This window comes from Sarcophilus harrisii, chromosome 1 (genome assembly GCF_902635505.1).
Source record: "Sarcophilus harrisii chromosome 1, mSarHar1.11, whole genome shotgun sequence".
Classification (NCBI taxonomy): domain Eukaryota; kingdom Metazoa; phylum Chordata; class Mammalia; order Dasyuromorphia; family Dasyuridae; genus Sarcophilus; species Sarcophilus harrisii.
This window is the reverse complement of record NC_045426.1, coordinates 137,388,555-137,414,931: the sequence shown is the minus strand read 5'-3', so window position 1 is coordinate 137,414,931 and position 26,377 is coordinate 137,388,555. Positions and strand designations below refer to the sequence as shown.

Genomic DNA, 26,377 nt, shown 5'->3' with positions numbered 1-26,377 from the left:
AAAGGCTTTAAATTGTAATTTAATCTTTCTGTGATGACCCTGTAACTTGCTGGGCCTCATAGTTCATTATTCTATATAGTACTATGAAAATATGGTACTATATACTACTATATACTATATAGTACTATAGAATGTAGAGGTAAATGGGCAGATTTTATTGGAACTTCCCAATGCAATATGAAAATTCCTTCTTTTAAAAAAATTTAACAAACTGTATTTTAGGAATTCTTTCCCTTTTTAATCCTCCTATATATGGTAAATAGAGAGCTTTCTGTCTCTGCACATACACACACACACACACACACATGCACACACAATTGATAAAGAGACCCAATTAATTCTGACTTTAAAAATAGTTATTTATTACTTAGATGTTGGGGGGCGGGGAGGGAACTACAAAATGTTCTTTTCTATATGACCAGGAGAAAGACCCTGGGATTGTAGCCCATGGGATTGTACTAGGTCAAAACTCAAAAAAGATTTACTACTGAGGGTTTTTTTTAAAAATTATGACATTTGGAGAAAACATTCAACTTTATCCTTGTTTCTAAAACCTTTCTTTTTCTAATCACATAGAACTTTCATTCTTTATTGATTTTTCAACTCAAATTCACTTTATTATTAAGGAAATTGTGTTTAATTTTTTAAAATTTCACATCCTAATATAATCATCATGCAAATCAAATTCACATTTACCCTTGTTATCCATATCCTTCAAATAATGTATAATACTTTATTAAATGCTGATTCATATGCATTTTTGTTTATTTTAAATAATAAGCATATGAGGGGGATTATGGGATGATAATTTGTTAGGAGGAGAGAAACCTAGATCCCTCACAAACATCCCAATTGTATTTTAAAAAATGCACCAAAAGAAAAAGAATAAAGAAAACCAAAGCAAACTGATCAAACTTCTTAATGTTGTCCAGGACTAGGTGGAAAAGAATCCTGGAGTAATGTGCAAGAGTGTAATAGAAATGAGCTGCAGTAGGTATAGGGGCAAGGGTAAAACACCCTGATCCTGTAAATAAGCAGAGACTGCTATCCATTTCAGGACAACTTGTGAGGTCCAGATGAGGTCCACAACCAGGAGATGATAAGGCCACAGAAGCATCTAAACAGCCTGTACTGGACATATAATCTAGATAGCCTGAAATCAATCCATAACAGATACAAAATCAAAGACTTCCTATAGAAAGAAGGTAAATGTCAATTGGATTGGGCTAAAAAGATAGTGGGGGCTGTGAAGACTGAGTTAGGACCCTGGATACCTTAGGATCAGTTGGAGTCAGCATAAGCAAAAGTCTTTGATTTTTTTTTTTTCTTAGTCTTTTGATGTAGCAGTCAGGGGAATGGACACAGGAATCTCCACACCTTCTTTCTCCCTCTCCACCACCAAAAAGTAACTCTCTCTTATCTTACTCCACCCTCTAATCCCCTCTTACAATTCTCTATCTACACCAACAAATCAAGCCAGTACCAAATAGTGGGACTGGCCATTTTCCAAGCATATGCTAATAGAGTATTGTCCAATAAGTAATTAGCCTTAAGTGCTTGGTTGTCCAAGTGCATATGCTCAGTTTTCAGCCCTTTACAGGGGCAATGATGTTTTGGCCAAATATTCTATTCATTTGGATAGATTTGCTTCCTAAGTTTCTGGTGAATATACTTTATAGAGAAAATATGATTTTTGACTAAACATTTTTTTCAGGATGCAATTAAATCACAGAAAAAAAAATAAATGCTATCAAGTCAACATTTAAAAATGTTTTTGTTATCCAAGAGCTGAAAAAGGATTTTTAGAGGTAAATGTGTTTTAAAGATATTTATAATTTAAAATATTTTATTAACTTTTAAAAGGCAGATTGTAGATTTAGAATCAAAAGGAGAAATTCATATTTGGATGAAACACTACCTGTGTTTTGGAAAGTAGTCTAATCATTTTTTTTTTTTTTTTAATTTCTCAAAGTGAGGAAAGTAGGGTCCTGTTTTATTATGGAAAACTACACAGCATATATCATTTAATCTTTTATATATGCAGTTGGCTCAGTAATAATTGTTCTTTCTATATCCACCAGATCATTTGAAATTTGGTGAGATTATTTTAGAATTACTAATACTGGGAGATTATTTATTATTTTGACCCTATTAAACAAAAATGGCATAAAAATATGGCAAGTCCACAAAGGGATTTTTAGCATTATCTTGATGTAGAGAATTATAAAATTAATTCAATATGCAATATTCCAAATTCTTAAAATTCTTAATATGTGTTTCCTGTGTTCCTCTCTATGTGGTTTGTCATCTTTTCTTTGGAGTTTGTCATAGCCATACGTTGTAGTAGAAATGATGTTTTTGTAGCTATCACTAGAATAGGTAGACAAAAAAAAAAAAAATGAGAAAAGTCCCAAGGCAACCAATCAAAAAGAAGTGATTCTCATTTATTTATATTTTTACTCTTGCTTCCACAATAGTAGCATAGATAGAATAGCATAGTAGAAGCATAAGATACACACAGTAAAATATTATACAGAATAGAATATGAGTATTATGTAATGGAGAAATTATTTGCAGGTGGGTAGTTGAGGGGCCGTTTTATGCATAAGGAAGTATTTCATCTGAATCATGAAGTAGCAGGATGTTAACAGGAACAAATGCTTTTTAGAAATGATTGTGAATAAATGTCAGGTCAAAGAGATACTAAAGAATTCTAATTCCATTCAACAAATATTCGGCATATTGGTGTATAAAGTAGTTAGCTGTTTGAAAAAACAAAACAAACAAACAAAAAAAAAACTGGCACAAACCAAACTCTAACCCTGAGACATTTACAACTTGAGAAAGAAAAGTGAAGGATGAACAGGACAAACTAGAGAAAAGATAGATTGCTTTTGAAAGACACCAAATACATTCATAATCAATTAGAACTAAGAACCTGCTGATCTAGTTTTGGAATCTTTCAATGGAATAGATAAAATATAAGCAGTGTGCTTAAGGAGAAAGGTAATGTAAAAGAGAGGAAAGACATAAAGAAAATATAAGAGCAGACAGACTATGTGAATGGTGACAAATGGATTTGACTTGCAAGTCTAGAGATAGTCAACCAAAATGGAACAAAAGAGTAATTCATCAAGAAATGTTAGAAGATATAATGAAAGGGACTCTAGAGTTTGTTATCAAGAATGCTCATCTATTTTGAGCCCAATGAAATAGAGTTTGATTTGAAGCTTTTTGAGATGAATTTTATATATGTGATCTTTGAAACTGTCCACCGATAGCCACAATCTCAAATAGATTTGATATTCAGAACCCTTCATTTACAATCTGTAAAATTTTCAGTGTACCTACTTCTAAGAAATTTAGACCTCCTAACCCTGCTGGAGGGACAACAATAACAACAAGGACACATATTTAATCCAACTTTATGCAAATCACTGTTAGGTGTTATAAATAAAAAGTCAAAAAATGGAATGTTCACTACATCTCCTATAGCTTATATTCTCTTGATATTATTAAAAAAACAAAAACAAAAAACTGTCTTTGCAACTCATTTTAGACAGAGGAATTTCCTTAATCATCCCAATATCCATATTAGATAAATTTGCAAATTCTCCCCCCCATCCCTCATTTTAGAGACAAACATAGACTTGGAATGTTTGAGCATCTTTCTCCAAATCTTATATCTTGTATTTATCAAAAGCTGTATTTGAACTTAGGTCATTCTTAATTCTTAAGTCTATGGACACTTTTCAAAACACTACTATAATCTCTTCCCTTGTTTCCAATGATAAGCTTTAAAGAATGGCTACATGGAGCTATGAATGCAATATGGTTAGAGGAATACTGGAGCCAACTTAAACTATCCTGAAAGAGCCCATTGTTAAATTTTCAGTATGAGAATTATTCTTCAGAAATCAGCAAAAAAATACAAATTAGGGTATGGTTTATTATTTTTATTGTCTACCTTTAAGAAAGTAAAGAAAATGTCAATGCAAAATAAACTTAAAATTATTTTTTATAAATCCCCCCCCACACACACACACACACACAGAAAGCCAGGTTATTAAACATTTACCAGGACATCCCTGGTATAGTTTTAGGAGGCAGAATGAAAACCGTTTATCCATACAAACATTAGCCAGTGGTCTAATCTTCATTACTACTTTATTTTAATTGATGGGCCAGAGATTGAAAAGAATCATGCTGAAAGATGATTCTTTCTATTATGTATAAGCAAAATTAGGAATGAAAAGAGCAGAACTGATGTGGAGAAATGATTTGATGTTTGTATCAAGATGATTCAACACTGTGGGCTTGGCTCAGACTATATTCATAGATGTCAAATATCAAGCGAAAAAAAGAATAGGGATGAAGGAAGTCATAGAAAGCAGAGTTAAAACAGGAATAAACCTGAGAAATCATTTAACCCAAAATATGAAACTAAGGTCCAGAAAAAATAAATTCTCCAAAATTAAACAGTTGATAAATTATATAACTAGTACGCTTTGAACTCAATATTTGCCTTAGTCATGTGACTGCAAATTCAATGTTTCTGGCCTGATTGGATAATAATGTATTTATTCCTTGATAAAACATTTTTAAAAGGATTAATATCAGGAAGGGATAGAAAATACATGTGATTTCATCAAAAAGTGGACAATTTTCCTTTACCAATATTTATAAGAAAATTAATTGAAATGAAATTTTAAAGAGTTGATTAGAGCATTTAAAGATTTCTAGCATTGTTGAAGAGCTATGTGACATATAAATATATATTATATATATATAACATATATGTTATATATATATATAATATATATATATATATATATAATGGAATTTGAACACAAGTTTTTCTAGCATCAAGGCTGGATCCCTATCTACAATGCAATATTACCTCCCAAAATGGTTAGTAGACTTCTTAAAATGTGTTAATAAGGAACATATGATCTGGCAAGCAAGAATACAAATTAAATCACAAGTTGTTTTTAATCTGCACTGGTGAAATCAGTTTCCACATAGAAAATTCAGCATGGTGACAAAATAAAAAAATTCCTTCAGATAACCATGTAACTATCTAGATACATATGAGTATCTCTATATAACTATATATATATATATAACCATATACATATATAATTATATATATATGAAACTATACATATACGTGTGTATACATATGTGAATATACACAAATATTGACAAATAAGAGTAAGCCCAGAAGGAAAAGAATCAAAATGGTCAAAGATGTGAAATCTCTGCCAAATGGGAAAAAAATCAATTGAAGATGTTTATGCTAGGAAATAGAAGATTTAGCAGAATGTGCTAGCTGTCTTCAAATATTTGAAGGATTATTATATAGATTGTACTTTTAAAATACTAATACAAGAACATATCAGTTGAGAATGTCATCCATTGTAATGTTCTCTGTTTCTGTTTCTTGGGGTCTCTGGAAGCAGCCTTCATTTCAGTTCAGTAATCACCACAAATACAGCCAGGTGTTAAAGTCTAAATCCTTTATTATCTCTTTCAAAGTCTTGTCTCCTTCGAGACTGGGGCCCGGTTAGCTTTCTTAGAGACCTATCTCTCTACTTGGTTCCAAGAGCTTGAGCTCCATTTTTGTGTTTTCTGCCTCTGCCAGCTTCTTCTTGGTAACTCTGAGTCCCTGCTTATATGTTCCACACTGAATATAAACCAATCATTATATCACTAGGAAACCATAATTTGTTGTAGGATTAAATCAGTGCTAAACTAGATTTAACTAATGTCTCCTCAATTCCACTAAGTACCTTGTTTCAAGTTCTGACCTATAACAATCCATGAATAAATGTATTAAAAGGGAACAGGCATTTTTACAAATAAATCTCTTCAACAATCCATATCTTGGCTACATGAGTCCCTGAGAAGCACAAGAAAATAAGACTCAGCCACATTTATCTATTGTTTATTAAAAGCAAGAAACACAAAACACACTTGACTTGATAAAATAAAATAGAACATTAAAGAACCTTTCTCTAGACATGTACATGTTTCCATATACATATGGAAATATATAGAGAAGAATTGCACATGATTAATTTAACATATATTGAATTACTTGCCATCTGAGAGAGATACACAAAGTTTTGCAAGGGTGAATGTTCAAAATTATCTGTGCAAATGTTTTGAAAATAAAAAGCTTTAATAAAAAAGAAAGGAGATCCATAAACTCACAGAAGATTCCCTCATAAATACAATTACAGAAATTACTCTTTCAAGGACCTATTAAGTATGAACAATGAACACTAATTGAGGCACTAAATAGGAAGATGTTGGTTGTCAATCATATTTGTCATTATTGGGGGGATGTTTTGGGCTGAGTTCAAATAGAAAAAATTTACTTATAGTAAATTGTTATAGATAATGAGATTGTCTATATAATTCTGTCTGTGGATGTCACTGCAATAATTTCATTAAAGCTCACAACTTTACAAGACAAGTTTAGGGAAATTCATATTCAATCCATAGATCAATTAGCAAATGTTTAATTAGTTTCTGCTATGCACCAAGCATCGTGCTAAACTCTAGAAATTCTAAAGAGAGAAATGAATATGCTGCCCTCCAGAAGTTTACATGCTATTGGGGAAGCGATTTGTACATTTGAAATTATAGACAGAATCCATACAAGTTAAATTCAAGATACTTTGGTGGGGTAGACCACTAGCAATTGGGGAAGCTAGAAAGACTACATGTATAAGGTGATGCTTGAGCTTAATCATGGAGGATGTAATGAATGCTATGAAGAAGAGATAAAGAAAGAGTGAATTCCAGGCCTCAGATATAACTTGTGAAATAGCACAGAGATGGGAGATATATACATGGAAGAGTAAGAGTGTCAGTTTGGATAAAGTATTCAGTGTGAAAAAAGAAATAATGTATGATCATATTGGAAAGCCAAGTCTGGGCTACATTATGAAGGATTTTAAATGCTAAAGAGAGAATTTTTTATTTTTCATTTTTATCTTAAAGGCAAAATGTAGTCATAAGAATTTATGGATTATAGATATTGACAAAGTCAGATCTGTACTTAATAAAATTACATATTCAAAGGAAAACATATGTATGAATAATTAAATAAATGAAAAACCATTTCCAGACATCAGTTCTCAATTATATGGTGAGTGCATTAAGTTGGGTGTGAGGAGTTACCAGAACCTAGGACCAATTGTTAAAATTGCATTCTGAGGCTTTACAATTCAAAAATCAACAATACCTGCAAATTGAGGTTTTATTTTTTGTTTTTGTTTCTGTATTTTTTCTTTCTTGTTCTTTGTTTTTTAGATTTGAAAAATGTCAGTTTTACTGATATTCTGATTCAGCTCTATTCAATATGAATCAATTCTTACAAATTTTGGTATATGTTTTTTTTTTTTCTGAAAATACTTCCTTGATAATTTCTTATAGAATGATAGTTTCCATAACAATTATAAACACAACTTGTTCAGCCAATTGACAATTGATGGAAAAAACCTCAATTTCCAATTCCTTGGCACCACAAAAAGAGCTATTACAAATAATTTTTTATGTATAGGTCCTTTCTTTTTGTTTTTTTTGGAGAACAGATTTAGGATTGGTAGTGCTGAGTCAAAAGGTATGTACACCTTTAGAACTGATTGGTTGGACCAGTTCACAATTATGCCAAAAGGATATTGGTGCTTTATTTTTTTACAACCATCATTTACTATTTTCTCTTTTTGGCACGATAGCCAATCTGAGTAGTGAAAAATAGATTCTCAGAGTTGTTTTAATTTGCAGTTCTCTAATAATAGTAATATACAGCAGTTTTTCACATGATGATAGTTTTCATTTTTTCCCTGAAAACTGATTCTCCATATCCTTTGATCATTTATCAAGTGGGAATGAATAGTATATTTATAAATTTGACTCAGTTGCTCATGAATTTGAGGGAAAAAAATGTCTTTATTAGAAAAATGTAGAATTTTCTCCCTGACCCAATTTCCTACTTTGGTTCTGATTTTGGCTGCATTTGTTTTGTTTGTGCAAAATCCTTTAATTTCATGTAATCAGAATTATCCATTTTACTTCCAACGATCCTCTCTATACTTAGTTTTTCATAAATTCATCTCTATCTATGTATTCTCCCCTAATTTACTCCACTATCTTTACCAATAAAATTCCCATTGGGATCATGAAGAGATAGATGTGACTGAACCAACTGATCAACAACAAATTATATACCATATTTTCATGCCTAAACCATATGGCCATTTTAACCTTATCTTGGTATATAGTATGAGATAAAGGTCTATGCCTAACTTCTACCAAACTATTTTCCAGTTTCCTCAGAAAATTTTATTAACTTGTGAGTTTTTGCCTCCCAAAACTTGAATCTTTGGGTCTTTCAAAGACAGATTATTTTCATTAATACTGTCTATGCTATACATTACCTATTCCTATTCTATTTCCTAGCTAGGATCAGATACTCTTGATGATTATGAGTTTGTAACATAGTTTGAAATCTCTTACTACTAGGCTACTTTCTTTCACATTTCTTTTTCATTGATTCCCTTAATATTTTTGACCATTTGTTCTTATAGATGGTTTTGTTATCTTTTTTTTTTTTTTTTTCTAGATCTATAAAATAGTTCTTTGGGATTTTACTTAGTATGGTACTAAATAAAGTAATTTAGGAAGAATTGTGATTTTTTAAAAATATTGGCTTATCTGTAATGAATATTTCTCAACTTGTTTCTGAAGTTAAACATTTCTAATATTGTTATTATTTCTTTGAATATAGTACCTTTTAGCAAGTTCTCGTTTCCCTGAATGTCTTTTTTTAATTAGGTCTATTTTTGTTTTTTATTTTTCTGAGATCATAATTGCTACCCCTGTGTGAAGATTGTTTTGTAATTTTGTTCATATGGTCATTAGGTTTATCTTAGCAGGTAGGCTTCCAAATATTTTATATTGTCTGCAGGTAAACTAAATCAGATTTCTCTATCTCTTCTTTTTGGATTTTGTTAGGAATATATAAAAATACTGAAGATTTTTGTTTCTTTATTGTTTTATCTTGCAACTTTACAAAAGTTGTTAATGGTATCAATTAATTTTTTTAGTTGACATTTTATAGTTCTTGACATATACCATCATATGGTCTCCAAAAATTGATAGTTTTATTTCTTTATCCATTGTTATTGCTTTGATTTCTTTTTTCTTGTTTTATTCTAGCTAGCTAGCAACATCTAGCATTTCTTGTATAATATTTAATACAATTGGTGATAACAGATATCCTTACTTTATCCCTGATCTTACTGAGAAGATTTTTAATTTATCCCTATTACTCATATTGTTTGCCTTTAGCTTTAGATAGATGAAACTTGTTTTTAAGTTTTTAAAAAGTTAGGGGTGTTATACTTTGTCAAAAGCTTTTGATTTTGGTTTTGGTTTTCATCTCTTGAGATGATCCTATGATTTTAGGGTTTTCATTGATATCAATTATGATAAAATATTTAGAATTAATTTTAATCTATGTTTACAAAGTCTTTTATTGTATTATGATCTGAAAATAATTCTGCTTTTTTGCATTTGCTTATGAGTTTTTTATGCTCCGATACATAGCCAATTTTTGTGAAGATTCCATGTACAAGAAAAAAGTACACTCTTATTTTAATTTAATTTTTGTCAGAGATTCTATGTATCTCCCTAACTTTTCTTATTTTTTGGTTAGATTTATTTAGTTCTAAGAGAGTAAAGTTAAGATCCCTCAGTTGTATCATCTTACTATTTACTCCTATAATTCATTTAGCTTTTCTTTTAAGAATTTGGATGCTATGCCATTTAGTACATATGTTTAATATTGATATTATTTCTTTGTCTATAGTACCTTTTAGCAAATTGTAGTTTCCCTGAATGTCTCTTTTAACTAGATCTATTTTTGCTTTTCATTTTTCTGAGATCACAATTGCTACCCCTGTCTTTTTTACATAAGCTAAATTATAATAGATTCTCCCACAGCTGTTTATTTGAATTCTGAGCATGTTTTTCGGTTTCAAGTAGGTTTCTTGTAAACAACATATTGTGGTATTCTGATTTATAATCTATTTTGCCAACTACTTTTAGGTGTGAATTAAATGTCATTCACCTTCATGGCATTGATTACTATTTGTATATTTTCTTCCAACCTATTTTCTTGTTTTCAACCCTTCTCTCTTTTTACCCTGTTTCTCCTTAAAACCTTTTTCTCCCCCACTTCTAAGCACAGCTTCCCTTAATCTGCTCTTTCTTTATCACCCTTCTCTTTCTCTTATCCATTCCCTCTTTTACCTTTTTGGTAAAATAGATTTCTATACCAAATTATGTGTACCTTTTTTTTTATTTATTCTTTCAATCAATTCAGATAAGAGAGAGGTTCAAGTCATTTACCACCATCTCTATTTTCTCTTCCCTTCCTTTTCACAAGCTCCCTTGTACATCCTCCATTCTTCTCCTATTTCCCCTTCCTCCCAGCACATTTTTCTTTCTCATCCCTTCACTGTTTTTAGATGACATTGTACCCTCTGTCCATGTACACTCTCAACTGCCCTAATGATAAAAATTCTTAGATTACATGTATCATCTTATTATAGGATATAAACAGTTTAAGTTTATGGAGATCCTTATGATTTCTCTTTTAAATTTACCTTTTTGTTCTTCTCTGAATCTTGTGTTAGAATGTCTAATTTTCTTTTCAGTTCTTGTCTTTTCATCAGGAATGCTTAGAAATCATCTATTATACGAATTATCCATCCCCCACCCCCCTTGCAGATTTATAAAAAGTTTTGCTGGGTAGGTTATTTTTGGTTATAATCCTAGCTTGCATTTTAGAAAATCATGTTCTGAGCCCTTTATTTCTTTAATATTGGAGCCATCAAATCTTGTGTTATCCTGACTGTGACTCTATGATGTTTTAATTGTTCCTTTATGAATTTTTGCTATATTTTCTTTTTTATCTGGGAGGGCTAGAATTTGGCTATGAGTTTTCATTTTGTGCTCTCTTTTGGGAGATGTTTGGTGTACTCAATATCTACTTCACCCTCTAGATCTAAAATATCAGAACAGTTTTCATTGATAATTTCTTGAAATATGATGTTGAGGTTTTTTTATTTTCAATTGTGATGTCCAGATACTGTTATAATTCTTAAATTATCAATCTTTGACTTATTTTTCAGGTTAATTTTTCATGAGATATTTTCTCCTGTTTTCCTTCTTTAGAATTTGTTTTATTTTTTTTTCTTGATGTCCCATCAAGTCATTAGCTTTCACTTGCCCAATTCTAATATTTAAGGCCTTATTTTCTTCCGTAAGATTTTGTATTTCTTTTCCATCTGTGCAAGTCTGCTTTTTAAGAACTTGGTGTCTTCTGTGAATTTTTGTACCTCTTTTACTGAATTATTTCCCTTTTCTTGTATCTCTCTCATTTCTTTTCCAAATTTTTTCCTCTGTCACTCTTATTTTTATTTAGATCTTCAAGAACTTTTTAAAATTGAGTTATATTCAATTTGTGTTTTTATTTTCAGTATTTTCTTGTAGCTTTTTTTTCCACATTATTGTGTTCTTGTGAGTTTGTATCTTAATCTTCCTCATCAACATAGTAGGCTTTTATCATCAGGTTCTTTTTTCCTCCTCATTTTTCAATCCTAGATATTGATTATGAGCTTCATGTTAAATTTAGGCATTGTTAATTTGGAGGTATGGAGGCCCTGATCCAAGCATCAAGCTTTTGTTGTTATTGTTCTGTTATTTTCAAAGCTAGTTCTGGAGATTTGTAAATTTGTAGTCTTTTCAAGTTGTTGTAATCCAGGGAGGGACCTAAACACTACTCAGTCTGTGCTGTGTGGTTTATCCAGAAAAGGCCCTACTCCCCTGAAGTCACAATATTAAAAGCTCCTCTTTGCCACTGTACTATACCCAGGTCCTCTATTTTCCTATAACCACAAAAACAAATGGTCCTCTGCCCTGGAACTGTGACCTAGAACTGCAATGGAGTTGACAAAAAATGATGCACCCCATGCTAGCAGAAGTGGCCTTATAATTTCTTTGAATAGTTTTGTAATCCCCCTGCCTTCTCCAAGTTAAGAATTTTTGAAGCTGGGGGCAGTTAGGTCACATAGTGATTAGAGGAACAGCCCTGAAGTCAGGAGAAGCTGAGTTCAAATCTGACCTCAGACACTTAACACCTCCTAGCTGTGTGACCCTGGGCAAATCACATAACTCCAGTTGCCTCATCAAAAACAAAAACAAAACAAAAAAATTTTGTTTGAAACTGATGCTTCAGGTCCCTTCACAGTCTCTTCCAGTGTCCACATCTAGTGTTGCTAGTGTGTGCATTCCAGGAGACCTCTACTCCAGTATTTCAGACATCTTCCAGTCTCCTAAATTATGCTAGAAAAATGTCTTACTCTGATGTTTGTTGACTATGCAGTTTTATGATTTGATTAAATGGATTTTTTTTTTTTTTTGCCAGAAAGGGAGTAATGGTAGAGTTTGTCTAATTCACTGTTTCTATTCCCATCATCTTTGCTATGCCCCCCCCCCCTTCCAGAATAAGCTTTTATTAAACATTTATTATTAAACATCTATTTATTAAACATCAGACACTTTGGCAAGTACTTTACTAATATCATCTTATTTAATTACCCCAGTAATACTGGGGGCTTTTCTTATTGTTTATAGTTAAGGAATCTGAAACAGACAGAGATTAAGTGATTTGTTCAGGGTCCTACAACTAGCAAGTGTAGTAAATCAGATTAGAACTTAGGTCTTCTTGACTTGAAACCCAATGCTCTATCCTTCATTTGCAATATAGCTCTATTAAATTGTGAAGTTATATGATAGCAAGGATTAGGTCTTTAATCTTTGTCTCTCTCCTAGCCTCTAGCACAGTACTGGGACTCAAAGTATACATTCATTTGATAACTGTTTCTTGAACTGAATTGAGTACACAAGCCTAACGTATACAAGCATTTGCCTTGCACATAGTTAGCCACTTAATAAATGCCTGTTGAATCAAATATTACCTGCCCAAGGCATTTAGGAAAAATATTTTTGGCCCCATTCTAACCTAAAAAAAAATGCATGCAAATTTACCTCTGTCTTTTTCTACTAAACAACCACTTAAAAATTCATTTCCTCCCTCTTCTCTCCTCTAGACCACGAGAGCTTCCAGAAGTAATTTAATTATCCACTTAGGTAGTAAGGACATCATAGGGAACACTGCTAAATTCTCTGTTTGTTTTTTTGTTGTTGTTTTTTTTTTGTTTTGTTTTGTTTTTTTTTGCATTATACACATGGCCCATAAAACTCACAGATGTGTTATGAGGCTTAATTAAAAAATGTTTATAAAGCATTTGGCAGGTTCTAGCAAATTGGGGAGATACCTAGCAGGGTAACAGGGCATAATATTATGTGTAAAGTTGAAAATAGGCCTCTAAGTAGGTTTTTGGATCTATCCTAAAATATAAAGTCAGAATTATTGGAGATAGAAGAAGCTTAGGAATAATCATCTCTAATTCTCTTAATTTTGAGATAAAGAGCCAAATAGATCAAGTAGCTTGTTCAATGTAATTTATCTAGTACATGGTAGAAATAGACCTAGGAGCTAGTTTAGGGTACTCTTCCTTACATTGTTCTGGCTCCCATTAAAATATTACTAAGCATGTAACATAGCATTCAAAGAATAGGTACTAAATGAGATGTAAGAGGTCCATTTACACTCAGCCACTAAAAAGCTCACAATTTTAATTGGCAGACAAGAGAAATAAATAAATTTTAAAAACCAGAGAATATAGTGAAAAGAAAACAAATAATGAAATATAAAACATAATATATAATAAAATATATTAATTATATATAAAATACCAAACCTCTTGTTCCAATTTTTCACCTCTTACCCCCCCCCTCCCCTAGATGGCAGGATGACCAGTAGATGTTAAATATATTAAAATATAAATTAGATACACAATAAGTATACCCGACCAAAACGTTATTTTGCTGTAGAAAAAGAATCAGACTCTGAAATATTGTACAATTAGCTTGTGAAGGAAATCAAAAATGCAGGTGTGCATAAATATAGGGATTGGGAATTCAATGTAATGGTTTTTAGTCATCTCCCAGAGTTCTTTTTCTGGGCATAGCTGGTTCAGTTCATTACTGCTCCATTAGAAATGATTTGGTTGATCTCGTTGCTGAGGATGGCCTGATCCATCAGAACTGGTCATCATATAGTATTGTTGTTGAAGTATATAATGATCTCCTGGTCCTGCTCATTTCACTCAGCATCAGTTCTGTAAAGTTACCCATGTTTATATCCTGTAAATAAAAGGCTATTAAATAAAAAAAAATTATATATAAAATAGCAGACGTAAATGAAGGAAAAGGCAAAAATTGCATGATTATTTGATAATCAAATTTACCCTCAAAAACATTGTAAGCACAGGATAGTGATATGCTTCCCAGAACTATGCAATAAATAGTTTTCTTGGTGCTGATGATTTTGAAGTAAATAACAACAGTAATATTTATGTGGTATTTAATTTTTGCATTAAATTCAAACATTTCTTCACAACAACTTTTTGAGGTAGATAGTGTAAATATTATTTTCATTTTGTAATTGTCAAATTGAGACTTATAAAGTTAAGTAAATTGCTCAAAGGCATACAGCTAGTAAGTAATGGAATTGTGACTTAAACTATAGTAATCTGAATCCAATTTTAGTGGGGATTTTTGGTGCTGATATAATGGTGGGTAATCAAATGTACTATTGTCAAAGAACTTTTGTGCCATTTTCATTATCTAGAATCCCCTAAAATGAGATCTATTACCAGACCAATACTTCATTCAACTTGTATTTGGAAATAATAATAATAATAATAACATCCATATAATACCTTAATGTTTGGAAAGCTTGTTGAATATATTATGTACTTTGGTTCAAAATTCAATTCATGAATCCTTTGTATTTAAAAAAAAAACATTTTTCCCTTGTTAAACATACCTTTTCTTATACCTAACTTTTGTAATGTCTAGACTTTTAGTAAGGCATCACTGAATATCAAATTGAATATTGAGTTGTTTTTCAAATTGTGCAGTGATATTTCTTACTTATTAATTACACTTCTGAGTGGCTAATGAAGACCTGCTAGAAGGTGTTAAATATCAATGGATAAAAGAGGGTGAAAAGCTCCTTTTTAATCTTTGAAAACTTTATTTTAATTTTGGTGTAAATGAAAGTTAGCTGTGAATTTCAAGGTCTGTTGATAATAGGTCCAACCAAAATTTACTATGTATATGTGTATGAAAAAGCACATAAAGAGGAGGTCAGTCATTCTTATATGTATGCACGTGTTAATATGTGTATATTTGTATATATAGACAGAGAGACACAGTTGCAGAGAGAAAATAAACAGTTCATTTAGTAAAAGAATTTCTTGACTTGTTAGATAATACCAAGGAATGAAATTTCTTTTACTGTACCACAGTTAATATCATATAATATCATAAAATGTTAAAGCAGAGGGAGCTTATGACCGAGATACATATAATCAGCACTTTTACTCATGAAAAATGTATAGCCAAAGAGTTTAAATGGCAATTCAAAGATCATAATAATAAGTTACAGAGTGATTCCTCAATTATTGTTTAGTACACATTCTCTACAGCACTAGAATTCTCTGGCAAGGCATCTTGCAAATGAGTATATAAGGAACTAGCATAATTAGAACATTGAAAAGCCATTACCACTATCAGAAAATACCTCAAAGCACATGTTCTACTAATAGTGAACATGTTAATTTTGTAAAACAAGAACAGGATTTTAAAACATTATATGATGACAGTATTTTAGGGATTAAAAAATTCAAATTTATATCTTGAGTTCAAGAAACTGCACAAATTAAGTCATGAAAATATTTAAATATTTGGAGATTATCTGTGATTCCACTGATGTAGAGAATGACTATTTGTCAAAAATCCTTCTATTAAAGCTGATTGGCAATTTGTCTGTAAGAAGACAAGAATTGGCATTAATGAGTATTTCTTAGAATTGCTTCTCTCAAATTGCAATACGTTTCTAAGAAATTAAATGGAGTCTTCTGAAGCCAAAGACCTAGGGAAAACTTTATGGATAAGATCTTATTTTAACAAAGAATATTAAAAATGTCTCAGCCAAAAAAATTTTTTTCAACAAATTATTTTATTTTATTTTTTGTCATTTTTTATTTTTATAATAACTTTTTTATTTTTCAAAATACATGCAAAGATAATTTTCAGTATCCACCCTTATAAAACCTTGTGTTCCATAGTTTTCTTTCTCCCTCCCTTTCTCCTGGACAGCAAATAATTCAATATAGGTTAAAATGTGTAATTTTTCTAAAAATCAAATGCAAAAAAATTATTCTAATTTGCAAAGGCCATAGATATAGATAGATAGAAGGTAACTGAGTATATCTAGTTCAACTCTTTCTTTTGACATGTAAAGAAAACAGGACTCTAGAAGAGGGTGTGCAGATAGTATTGTTATTTTCACCATCATCATTATCATTATTTATTTTTATTATTTTTGGCTTTCCCAGGGTCATACAGATAGTAACCAGTGGAAGCAGGATTTGAACCCAGATTATATTATTATAACAACATGAATTTAGAGGTTGAAGTGATTCCAAAGATTACCTAGTCTAACAGATAAGTTAAACAACTTGCTCTAGATCACATACATAGTTTTAGAGGACAATTATGTAACACCAGAGCCAGTCTTCTTCCCCTTGTCCCATACAGACTTCAAATGTGCTACTAATAGTGGTGATAGGAGTATAACATCACCATTGTCATCATCATCATCATCAGTCAGCTATGAAGCTGATACTAATATCATGCTTTAAGACTGGAAAATGAAAACAATTATGATTTCATCAAATTTAGAGTAACTGTGGAATTATGTATCTGATTCCAATTCCTGTCATTTTGCTATGTGACAATTTGCTCTGGATCCCAGTCAGTGTTCACATTTACAAAGATAATGAAGCCTTTCTCATGCCATATTCAAATCGTCCAGTTTCTCATCACAATTAGCTAAGAATTCTGAATTTAGATTCCAGGAATGAAAAGATCAATATTTGCATACTTTAGGTGCTATTCATCAGATTTTCAAGTTTGGGATATGGGCTGAATTTATAAACATTTTTCAGGAGGAAACCTCTCATGTCTCCTGATTTAGTAAAAATTGAAACAGGTATTTTGTGCTTTTTTTGATTCATACATGGAAATCTAGATTTAAAAAAAAAAAATGGTCAAATATTGGGTCATGATTCACTAAAGCAAAAGATTTGTGATTTTACCAAAGCAATCACCATAGAAGCATTTTGGGGCACATAGAATGAGGATGCACTTTGAAAGCACCCTAGTCATATAATGTCAGCTACTCTAGGAATGAGATAATTAGAACTCTTCATAGTCGGGCCTAATCATAGGAAATATCAAGCTTGTTATTTTTTCACAGCCCCAGCATCTATTTAAAGGAAATGAATCTGATGTCCATATTTTTAGAAACTCTATAGAAATTATAGCCTAAAATGCACAATGAGTATTTTTATGATTTTTTAGGGAAAATGTCCTTTATAATGTATGAAACTCTTAAATTGGTTATGAACTATTGAACCCAAACTAATAATCCCCAGCAATATGTTAAACTCCTTGAGACTGGGGCAATGGTCCATATGGCTTTGTATCTACCATAATGCCAAACTTACACAATGCTAGACACATCATACATTATTACTATATATTGTTGAACTGAATTGATCTTGTGGGGCCCAAGGAAAACAGAATGTTCAGATATTGCAGGTCTTCCATTAGAGAAGAAAAGGAAAATCTTTCTCTTCTGATTACTTTAGATTGCTAATCTAGGTGCATAATTGACAATTTACTACTTAGTGTACTATAAAAGACAGCTATAAAAGACACCATGGATAGACTGGTGGACCTGAAGTCAAGTAGAAATGAATTCAAATTCAGCCTCAGACACGCTATGTCACCCTGGGTAACTCACATGATCTCTATTTGCCTTAATTCGTTGGATAAGAAAATGAAAAACCATTCTGGCCAAGAAAATTCCATGGACAGTAAAAATGGGCCCTAGTCCATAGGGTTAGGAAAAGTTGGACACAAATGAATAATTGAGCAACAGCCAGTATTATAGATATTCATTTGAAAGACCTTTATTGAGTGCTTGCTATGAGCAAAGACCCATGCAACAAACTGAAAGGGGATTACACACATTATCAGCCCTAAAAATCCTAATAGGACATTAGTAGAGAGCAGGTAAGGACAATTGGTGATTGATTGTCAATGTGACCAATGAGTATAGGCCACTAGAAGGCTAAGCAACTTGTCAAAGATTTTACCAAAAAGAATGTGTTAGAATTACTTACTGAGAATCTCTGCCTTCAAACCAAACCCTTTAGCTCACTGTCTCTCTGAACCAGTAAAGGAGAAAGGACAAGGCTTACTACAATATAGGTTAAAGAATAATGACTTCTAAAGAAATAAAGTTTAGAGGCAGCTAGGTGGCACAGTGGATAGAGCACCAGCCTTGAAGTCAGGAGGACCTGAGTTCAAATTTGGTCTCAGACACTTAACACTTGCTAACTGTGTGACCCTGGGCAAGTGACTTAATGGCAATTACCTTAGCAAAATAAATAAATAAAAAAGTGAATAAACAAACAAATATAAAAATAAAGTTTTCTGATTGTTTAGGGGTAAGAAGAGATTGTTTTAGGCTGTGTAGATCAAAGAAAAAAAAACAGGCTTCAGGAGATTGCACCTTAAAGGAAGAATATTTATTTGTAATATCTTTCTTTCTCTTTCAAGCTTCTGAAGAGCTGGCATTTTCTTCCCTTTATTCAAAGCACAAGAAACAGTTTTCAAGTCAGTGGGTATTTTTCCATTTAAAATATAGAACTTATCATCCCCCTCTCACCTTAGAATGTAAACTTGAGGGTAGTTTTTTTTTTTTTTTTTTTCCTTCAAATCTGTATTTAACACAGTGTTAGGCATAAATGTTTTATAAATGTTCATTCAAAGATGATGAGAATTCTCAAAAGGAATCTCCAAATGATATAACAACGTTGCTTCTATACTGAGGTTGCTTGACTTGTGGTTACTTGTAGTAAAAATCATTTTAAATTTCTTGAGGCCTTCTTGAAATTTTTTGCTTATTAAATATTTCTTTCTTTTACTTCAACAGAAATTTGCCTTTTGACAAAAGGCCGCCGCACAGCCAGTGTCCGAGCTGATACTTACTGCCGCCTCTATTCACTGTCTGTGGACAATTTCAATGAGGTTTTGGAGGAGTATCCCATGATGAGGAGAGCCTTTGAAACAGTAGCGATTGACCGACTAGATCGAATAGGTATTCTTTTTTATTGCATTCTTACTTACCAATACAATTTGTTTTTTGTTTAGTGGACTAGAAGTATCCCTGGATTAGGTGTATTTGCTAGTGTATATGGAAAATAAGTTTTGATAACTATCCAGCAACTTCTCAAACCATGCTTGATATTCTGCTTTGCATGCTATAGGTTTAATTTTCTTTTATTTTTGCTAGCTTTGCAACCTGCTTTCCACAGCGATACCAACACTGTGTGATTGTTCAGGTAACTAAAATAATAAATAAGCAAAGTTCTATGTAGTAATTCAAATAGAACTACAATGTTCAATAGACTCAAGCCTGAATCTACACTACAGGCAAAACTATTCATTTGGAGGTTTAAACTAATGTGCTTTTCATAGAGATTTATCTCTACATTAAGAAATGAAAAAATGAGAACCTACCCTCAGTAGAAAATATGGAAATGACTGTAGTGTAGACAAAGGTAGGAGTAGTCTATTTAGAGGTATCCAACATTGGTATTTTCCTCACTGATAAATATCTCCCTTGTTAAAGTTTCCTCTGCTATTAGAGTGTTAGATCTTTTAGCTATAGTGGTGTAAAAACTTTAATCCCTCCAATAATCCAATGGGTTTGAGATCATTTCAGTGTGAATATTGCTTGCACTGGTGCAGATCACAACCCATCTATGCCTTCTCATCCTGTACTATTTTTCCCCATGTCTCCTGTATTTGTCCTTCTATAGATGGTCCTTGGGAGTGGATGTTGGGTCTGCTAGAGCACACTCGTTCTTTTAGTTGGTTTGTTTTGAGAGATAAGGACTAGGCCTTTGATTTTATTGATATAGGCAATTCTTCCTACTAAAGTAAGTCAACACTATATCTGTAATTTGTATTTTTGAAAGATTTCTTAGATTAGGGAATTGAGAAAATAAGTGACATATTTAGGATCACAAACAATATATGTCAGAAACAGAAATTTATACCCAAATCTTGGTGACTCTAAGCCATTATGCAAAAGTGGCTTTCAGTATCTTAAAAGATTTAAATAATTTTCATTTTTAATGTATGCTTGTTTATGGGCAAATATGCTTGGGTTGGGCATTCTCTCTAATTCCCAATTGTATTGGAAGTAATTGCAGGAGATCGAATCTTACAATAACAAGACTGTTCCTTGTTTATCTAGATAAGCACCTCTGGAAGTAACATTAAATTTTTAAAGGAAAGAACATGTTCAAGTTTAAAACTTCTACTTTTCAAAGTGTCAAAGAGAATCAAAGTTTGTGACTAAGTAGTACTTATTGCTGGCCGATTAAACATTGCTTTGTAAGCAGACATATTCAATCTTAATTAGCATAAAAATAAGCCAAGCAGTTTAGTGGTGCTTAAGTATCAAGAGTTCTCAGCACCTTTCCTCTTTCAGAATTGTGAAACAATATCAACAGATGAGCAGTGAAAGATAGCACATAGTAAACCTTCAAAGTCAGGATAATGAGGATACAAGACTCACCTCTAACACCTACCTAATATAGGACCCTAAGGAAGTCATAAGCTCTCAGGAGCCTAGGCAACTATCTAGGATGATTAATTGCATAACAGCTGGCCATCTTCATATTTAAGGAGAGTTTCCTCACTATCAGCTCACTGTAGTAATTAAATCAGGTAAAATAGTGGATCCCAGTCTTCTTCAATTTGCAGAAGCTCATTAGCAGGGACTACTTAGTGATGATTTCTGCCCCAGTAATTAATGAAGGTTTACTGAAATCCTGAGGGGTTACAGAACATAGAAATCATTGATATTTGAAGTATTAAATAAATCAGTACAAGAGAGAAGGGAAGGTAAAAAGGGAAAGAAGCACATAAACATTTATATAGACCCTATTATGTGCCAAATATTGTACAAATATTCTTATATGATGAAAATGAATAAATACTTCTTTCATTCTTGTTTCAGCAAGAAGTCATAAGGTTTCTAATAAACAGGCAAAGATGAAACAAAAATAGAGCCCTTTATGCAAGGAAGCATCATTCCTCCTGGTCTAGTGGTCAATGCTTGCAAATATGTAATTAGTTTCAGGAAGTATACTAGGCAAGTATATATATATATATATATATATATATGTCTAGTACTCAGGAAATTAGGACAGTTTGATAAGTAGACAGGTAGAATTTTATTTGGGCATTAAAAATATAATTGCTTTTGCCTATATAGTTCAGTACATTTTAACACAATATCCTGAGATTCGCATTTACATTAAGAGCAATGTTCTATTTAGAGTGGAGATTCTTAATCTAGTGTCTGCAATTTTATACATACCTATATGCATATAAAATATACCTCTGGTTCAGAGATATATCTCAGCCATATTCCAAACACTGTAATATTAAGAATATTAATTAATTACTTTTCTTAATGGTACATTTGAATAATACTATTTTTTGCTGCCTCTAGTCAAGGAACTATTTTTGACATGTCTCCAATTGTGTACCATAGTAAATATAAATTTTGGAAAAGTATTAGTTATGATGTTATTAACATAATATTCAAACATTAATCATAAAGAGATAAATAGGGTCATTTCTACCTGAACTCTGTTGAAAATAAGATAAAAAAAGATCACTAACAATATTGCTAACATAAAAGATCGAAGTCCTACCTCTGATACATGCTAGCTTTGTGACCATAGACATCTTCCTAATATTCCAGGTAGCTCTCTAAGACTTATTGACAGTGCCATTCTGTATTAGCAGATGGACTTCCCACATCAAAGTTTCTTATATTAATGTAGAGCACCATTTCCCTCTTTTGCCCCCCCCCACCCCGCCATGTTACAGATCTATAGTATTTTAATGTTAATGAAAAACTCCTCATGACAACTGTATACAATAAGTATTTCACAGAAACAAATAAGAAAATTAAATCTCAGGTAGCTTAAGTAAAGTTTAAAGGAGAAATCTTTATAACCTTCCCAGTTTTAGCTTCTTGGGAGCAATCTCAGTCTGGCCTGTCATCCTTTGCTTGGAATTTTTCTAACCTTGTGCCTTCTTCTGTGGACAGGAAAGAAGAATTCAATTCTTCTGCAGAAGTTCCAGAAGGATCTGAATACTGGTGTTTTCAATAATCAGGAGAATGAGATCCTGAAACAGATCGTAAAGCATGACAGGGAAATGGTTCAAGCTATTGCTCCAATGAATTTTCCCCAAATGCCAACCTTGAATTCCAGCACTTCCACCACAACTCCATCCTCCCGAATGAGAACACAATCTCCTCCCGTTTACACAGCAACCAGCCTGTCTCATAGCAACCTTCATTCCCCAAGTCCCAGCACTCAGACCCCACAACAAGCTGTCATCCTGTCACCTTGTTCTTATACCACAGCAGTCTGCAGCCCTCCAGTACAGAGCCCCCTGGCAGCTCGAACTTTTCAATATGCCTCCCCAACGACTTCCCAACTGTCACTGATGCAGCAGCAGCCACCTCCACCACAGCCACCACCCCAGCAGCCCCAACCACAGCAGCCACAGCCACCACCTCAACCTCTGCAGCAACAGCAGCCACAGACACCTACCATCTCTTCCCAGAAAAATGAGGTGCACAGGAGTACCCAGGCTCTTCACAACACCAACTTGACCAGAGAAGTCAGACCCCTATCAGCCTCTCAGCCTTCGCTGCCTCATGAGATCTCCACTCTGATTTCCAGACCTCATCCCACAGTAGGAGAGTCTCTAGCTTCAATCCCACAGCCTGTCTCTGCTGTCCATGGTACAGGCATTCAGGCAGGCCCCAGGGGCAGTGTTCCTCAGAGAGTCACCCTCTTTCGACAGATGTCTTCTGGAGCAATCCCTCCCCACCGAGGAGCTGTCCCAACCCCACCACCAGCAACAGCTACACTACAGAGAGATTCCTCCACTGTCTTAAGTACAGACCCAGAAGGAGACAAACCACGATTTGCTTCAAATTTATGATCCTTGCTGATTATGACAGCAGAAAGTACTGTTATAAACTGAGACTTTCCCCCAGAAACTATTTTAATCTATGTCCTGAATAGGTCCCTGTAGTCTACTCAGAAGAAATATTTTAGACAGCTCTACCCTACATACAAAATGTAAATATATATATACATATATACATAATATACATATATATATATTTAAAGTTCCCCAAAGAAAGAAATTTAAAAGACCTGTTTAGCATTCAGTGTTATGTCTTCTTTTCTTTAAATCATTAAAGGAGTCTAAATTTTGTTGTAAGATTATTTATTTTTAACCTTCATTGACTCAAAAATTACTTTGAAACATGTATTTCTCTACTTTATGGAAAATTTCTAGATTGAATGAAAAAATCAAATTACCATGACCTTCATAGATGAAAAGACAATGCTAACTCTGATAAGAACTTTGTTTTTAAGAAGGTAATTATGAGTTAGTGAATAGCAATTATTATTTTTTCTTTTTTTCAAACTGCCATTAATTGCAAAATTGCAAAATTAATTTCTCTGAATTGGAAACAATTATTTAATTATGTATTCATTGACAGGTTCCATTTTCTAGATCATACTGTGTTTTGGTGCTTTCCATGCTGAATTAGGTTGAAGAACACCATCGGCTCAAATCATCTCCAGTAGAAGGACTATCACAATCATTGCTCTGGATGGTTCTAACTGCAAACATGGTTATTGATCTTGTTTCTGCAAACTGAGTGAACTATTTTCTCTGTACTGTGATGTCAGATATTTATGAAGAAAGACCCAATGCTCAATTAATGTCAGTTTTAATAACTTTTCTGACCCAAACAAAATAATAGTTGCAGTGTGGTATGCTATGACAGTTATTGTTTTGAAATTGAGTGTCATCTCTTCACTTCAAAACTTAGTTTTAAATTTTACCAAACCTAACTGTGACAAACATTCAAATGTAATCTAACAGCTCGAAACATATACTGTTACTTTTACTTACAATGTTTTTGATGCAAAAGTATATGCTTGATCCTGCAAATTACTTGTATTTCACTCAGACCATCACTTTTCTTCTTCCTTGCCATAAGCAAGTATCTGAAAATATTCCCTGCATGCTTTTTGAAAAAAAAAAATAGGTTCAATCAGTCATTGTAGGGAAAAAAAACTTACAGTATTTCTTGACTTTATAAAACTAAACATTCATAAATTGTGTCTACCTTTAAATTCCTATAATGCTGGTTTGGAATCTCTAACGTAAGTCTAGAAGTGAGTTTTTATTTTTATTATTATTTAAAAGGTCATCTGTAAACACAGCTTGATTTAGAGTTTCAAGTGCATTCTGTGTCTTCACTGTAGTTGGTAGTTAACTGTGGTATTAATTTAAAAGAAATAAATATAATATAGCATCAAGTCTGTTTGGGAATGCACAATTTGCTCTGTGTATAGTGAAACTATGTGGATAGTCATTCTTAAAGCATGTAATGTACTACATAACCCGTAGATAGAAGGTTTATTATTTTAAGTGTCTCCAATAGTTGGAAAAAGTGACAGAAAGCAGGGTTAAAGCTTTACTGTTGTATGAATGTTTCTTTCCTTTGCTCAGATCTTCCCATAATCTTGTAAATGGGTCTTTGTTCAATTTCTTCACAAAAGATGTTCCTAAATAATCATTTGTGCCTACTTTCTCACAGTAAATAATGGATGACTGGAACACAATCTGAAGAGTCTTGGTAATCAACTTTTGCAAAAACAAAACAAGTGTCCCAATCAATCCACCTTAAGAAAATGTTCTCAAGTTTCTTCAATGCTGATATAAACTCTGAATGGAGAAGTTACACACTACCATATACCACACATAGAAATATATTACTGAAAGCCAAAAAAAAGTCCTAGAATGGACAGAGTTTGACCTATGGGGCATGACATGCCTTTTATTGAAAAAGAATGAGGGAAAAAAAAAAGGTGTTATTTTTGTTTTCTAACAAATTCCCACTCATGGAGAAATAACTACCAATTAACATGCTACTGATATCTGATGGCATAGGAATAAGAAAGGAATTGTGTCGATTGTAAATATATGTGTATGTGTATACACATATATAGATATATGCTGCAAGACCACCTATTTAACAGAACCAAGTTTTTATTTTATTATGAAATTGAAAAATATATTTGAATTATTAAGATATTTTGGTCCTTCAAACTATTTACAGTTTACATTTGATAGGAATGATAGGTTTAGTAGTGAAATATTTTTATATAAATTTTTTTTTAAATTTTGAGCACTATGATGAAACATAAGTAAAATTTATTCGCATGGTCTTTCAGTGAAATAATAAACTTTTTAATGACTTTATAATAGAATGGACAAAATCTAGGATTTTTATGTTAAACTAATAAAACTGGTACAGGGTACAAATCATATACATATTATATATATGTATGAATGTATATATATATATATATATATATATATATATATATATATATATATATACGTGTGTGTATATATATATATATATAGGGAAAATGGACTCACATACCTGTAATATAAAAGGTTCATCCATTTCAAGTTGAAGAAGTGACCTATTTTCTCTGTACATAGATAAGCCCATAAGTATGGAATTTCCCATCTGTACAGAATTTAATGTATTAATGAAAAGATTGAATCTACTGCTGCTGGGAAGACAATAGAGCTATTGATTTTTGCATTGACTGTATGATCAGGGACAAGTTAGATTTTTTTTTCTTTTTGTCTTTGCTCAAAGCCATAAATATATATTATATATAAATATAAATATAAAGATTATTAATAAATTGAACAGAAAATAAGCTAAGATCATGAATTTTTTATTTGACCAGTGCAATATTGTATTTTACTAACGAGCTGGGCATCGTCTTTTATCTTTATATCTGATGATTGCTAAGTGAGTTTTGGTTGGTATGCTACATTAAATTTTAATTGTTTATATGTAATAGCAGCAAGGAAAAAAGTTTTT

The 26,377-nt window shown here is 32.2% G+C and overlaps 1 protein-coding gene across 2 annotated transcripts in view; it reads left to right on the top strand.

Annotated features, from left to right (window-relative positions):
- The window catches only part of HCN1 (hyperpolarization activated cyclic nucleotide gated potassium channel 1), a 614,406-nt gene extending 589,101 nt beyond the window's left edge, over nt 1-25,305 (top strand). For both annotated transcript variants that reach the window (XM_031964829.1, XM_031964838.1), the window contains exons 7-8: nt 19,280-19,444; nt 22,481-25,305. In XM_031964829.1, the coding sequence (XP_031820689.1) occupies nt 19,280-19,444; nt 22,481-23,388 (1,073 nt within the window). In that variant the 3' untranslated portion in view covers nt 23,389-25,305. The remainder of the gene's footprint in view (nt 1-19,279; nt 19,445-22,480) is intronic.
- The last annotated feature ends 1,072 nt before the right edge of the window (nt 25,306-26,377 follow it).